General features: G+C 42.1%; 1 protein-coding gene across 6 annotated transcripts in view; it reads left to right on the top strand.

Annotated features, from left to right (window-relative positions):
* The window catches only part of pak5 (p21 protein (Cdc42/Rac)-activated kinase 5), a 77646-nt gene extending 74724 nt beyond the window's left edge, over positions 1-2922 (top strand). For all 6 annotated transcript variants that reach the window (XM_032542982.1, XM_032542980.1, XM_032542981.1 and 3 more), the window contains one exon: positions 1107-2922. In XM_032542982.1, the coding sequence (XP_032398873.1) occupies positions 1107-1262 (156 nt within the window). In that variant the 3' untranslated portion in view covers positions 1263-2922. The remainder of the gene's footprint in view (positions 1-1106) is intronic.
* Positions 2923-3721: the final 799 nt, after the last annotated feature.

Raw genomic sequence — 3721 nt, 5'->3', positions numbered from 1 at the left:
CCGAGCCCGGCCCGCGTCCGACAGAGCAGTAACCCAACCCAACCCGAGCCCGACAGGCATTAAAATATTTATGTCCGAGCCCGACCCTAGCCCGATACAGTTAAAATCACATTTGTTTCTCATACTAATGACACATGTACGTTTGTTTGTGTGGAAAGCCGCTTTTATTAAGCAATTGTAGGAAGGCATTGGGAAATGTCAACAGATGAGCGCATCAATGCACACGGGGCAACAAGCGCCATTACCTACATAACAAGCTGTTTTAAATTCAAAATGTTCAATGCCTTATCGCGCTGATGTGACCGAGCCCGACCCGAACCCGAGCATCCTTTCTAAAAATCTGTTCGAACCCGGCCCGGCCCGTCGGGTACCGTCGGGTCCCGTCGGGCTCGGGTCGGGTATCCATCCTCTAATTTGTACAGACACTTACTAATGCCTGTATATCTGGTCATTTCTGCTATATGAAACACTGAGCTTACCACATCTGAAGGATCTATCTAGTGGTTTGTGACCTGACCTACTGTAGAAGGTACGGCCACAAACACAACTCAAATCTCAGTGATAGACTAGTTTTCTTGTATTAAGGTTTTTACGTACAAAACCTTGTACCCTTTGCCTCTTTACCAGCTAACAAGAACTTACATCATTACACTTACAGTGTCATTAAATCTTTGTGACTCTGATTAGTACGCTGGCTGGCAGGGTATCTTTAAACCAGACAGACTTTACAGCCACGCTAGCAGCTCTGAGAGGCTGCACTTAGGCACGGCTTTGAGCTAAATGCTAATGTCAGCATGCAATCATGCTGATGATTAGCAGGTAAAATCATTACCATATTTGTTTGGCATGTTACCATGTATACATTTGGTAATTAGCACAAAACACAAAGTAAAGCTTAGGCTGATAATGTGCGTGCCATATTCTTAATTCTATGTCGTTCAGTTGGCCATGTTAACTCGGATCCAGCTAACGTAACACTTAAACCCAAGTTCTTTATCTAATTTCTTTCTTTGCCAATATGTGTGTTAGTAGTTACCGTCCCTCTACAATCAATAATCATATCTCAAATAACGTACTTGAATGAAAGCATTTCTTTACGTTTTCAGGTGTCCTCGGTGCTGCGGTCCTTCCTAGACCTGATGCTGGTGAGGGAGCCCTCACAGAGAGCCACGGCCCAAGAACTTCTCCAGCATCCCTTCCTTAAGATGTCTGGACCCCCTTCCTGCATCGTGCCCCTCATGAGACACTATCGCCACCGCTGACCTGTTGGCCCAAAACCTGCCCTCCTCTAGACTAAAAAACACACATAAACACCCTTCCGCTTGGTGGCGCACCACTAACACTCACACCTGTAACCGTGAAGTAGATTAGCTAGAGGAATATCTCAGAAATTACATCAAAAAAAAAAAAAAACACATGACAGAGAAACAAAGAAAAAAAAATCGTCTACCAATTTAAAACTGGAGTAGAAGAGTGTACTGTGCCGGAGGAACTCACTAGACGTCCTGTCAAAACGTGTGGACTGGCTGCTGTCTCCTCTCTTCCTAGACTGCGTGTCCTCAGCTCCATGTAGAGTTGTAGTAGCCATCAGCAAGAGCTTCAGAGGGGTGTGGCGAGCTGCTGACGTGGTGGAGGGACCTCGGGGCCCAGACCAGAGCAGCGGAGGGCAGAACAATCAGCCGGAGCACGGAGGGGTCTTTGAATAATGACTGATGGACGGCTGTTGTGTCTTCTGTCCATCTGAAGGACAGACTGCTGCTCAGCTGCTCAAACAGAGACAAGCTCTCTTGTTTTTCTCTTCTCACACTAACAGTGAAAATGTATTTTAGAGAAACTTGTAAGTTTTTCTGTACAGTTTTGATAATTTGCAGTATTTTATCGTGTGGTAACCATTGTGATATTAGCAGTATTAAATATAGAGTTTCTGCAGCGATCTTTCCTACTGTTTATAATCCAGTTTTTGCTTAAAGATATAAGAGATATCCCAAATAAACCCACCTAAACCTAACTGTTACTGAAAATTCTAAATATATTTATTATCTTACATTTGTAGACAGAACTTCCATTAAATGTTGGGAAACAAAAGGGTAATGTCAGAATTTTGTAAGACGCTTTAAAGTATTTATTTATTTATTGGAATTGAAGGTTTATTTTTTTGGTAGTGTGGCCTTGTTTTGGTTTATTTCATTGTTGTTTTTGGAGGGTTTTGATTTACATTTTTTAAAAGCGCATCACAGACAGTGCTATCTGTTGTTATATCATTCAAGCAATACCCCAAACCTATTTATGAAACCATGAAGCCCTGTATTTATGATACTGTAATTACCCCATGCAATTTAAATGTAGCACAGATGGAGTGGATTTGACAAAAAAAAGATTTACTCTAGGCAGACCTTTTCTTTTATATAGGAGTCTCATCGTGTTTCTCTAAATGCTAAGAGGCGTCCATCCAAGACGCCTGCACAGATTTTCGGATGCTGATAAAAGGTCTCGTTTTCTACTCACTTCCTCACTGTCATCATCTCACTCCTTATCCCACCTCAGTTAGACACACTACTCGCTATCACTGGAACTGTGCTGCCATTCTCATCTCTAGTCGGACCGGGAGAACAGTGTAATCCTCCTCCCCGCAACGTTTTTACCCATCAGTCACTGTGATATGTAAATATGTGGATGTGAGCGTGTGCTTGTTTGTGAGTCTGTCTGTGTGTATGTGTGTGTGTTAAAGAGCAAAAGAGGTAGAGCGTGTTTATCTCTGTACAACATCTGAAAGTGCGTGTGTGTGTGCTGCTGGCTAATCCTTGACAATGTGTCAAGACTTGAATGAGTAACACTTATCTGTGGTGTTGGCTTGTACAGTGATATTGCATGTTTGTTATCAGTGAAGCTGGTTTCAATTAAAAAAACGCCCATAAAAACATTGAGATGTGTTGCATGGATTTTTCCTTCATCGCCCTCTACAGTCTCCTCTTCTTCTTCTCTCTCTCTCTCTCTCTCTCTTGCTCTCTCTCTTGCAAGGGGAGTTATTTTCAGTCATCAACAGTTTATTTTCTCTTTGTTGTTTGGGTCTTCCATATTCTCTAAATTCAACAGTTCTCATTTCCAACTATTCCACCCTAACCTCGTCTCCGAACAGAGAGGCAGAAAGACACACACATGGATTGGCGTTGCCAAAATATATGAGGTTATTGCTCTTGCTTTTACCCTAAGCCATTTCCCCGTGAAACATTATAATGGGATATTGATTTAGCTCGGACAGAGAATGGAGCTTCTTTCTCAGAGAGAGATACTTCTGCCGTCAGCCCAGTATATAAAAGCACAAGTCCTGGGGTCCAGGGGGACTGCGGGGCGTCAGTGATGATCAAACTCAAGACTGTAGAGTCACTGAGTTACTGTTAAGGTGAATTCTCAAAAGGACGCACTCATCTGCTTCAAACACTGCATCACATTAGAGATACAGTACAGATGACTCAAGATTGTCAAATGTGTACCTAAGTTGGTGAGTTGGTGGTCAAATGGCATCAATTACTATTAATCGCCTCCATGTTTGTTCATTTTCACAGCAGACCTTTTGACACCTTACTAAAGGAAAAACACGTGTAATTAATATCAATAATTCATATCTTCATTCAGGGCCATACCCTTGAAGACAATAATAATAGATTTTAACAATCTGAGGAGGCGTTTTTTAGAACGTTATTTATAAGACAGCTGAAGACAT

Source organism: Etheostoma spectabile, chromosome 18, assembly GCF_008692095.1.
Source record: "Etheostoma spectabile isolate EspeVRDwgs_2016 chromosome 18, UIUC_Espe_1.0, whole genome shotgun sequence".
NCBI classification, from domain to species: domain Eukaryota; kingdom Metazoa; phylum Chordata; class Actinopteri; order Perciformes; family Percidae; genus Etheostoma; species Etheostoma spectabile.
The sequence above is the reverse complement of the archived record's forward strand: the minus strand, read 5'-3'. Positions and strand labels throughout refer to the sequence as shown.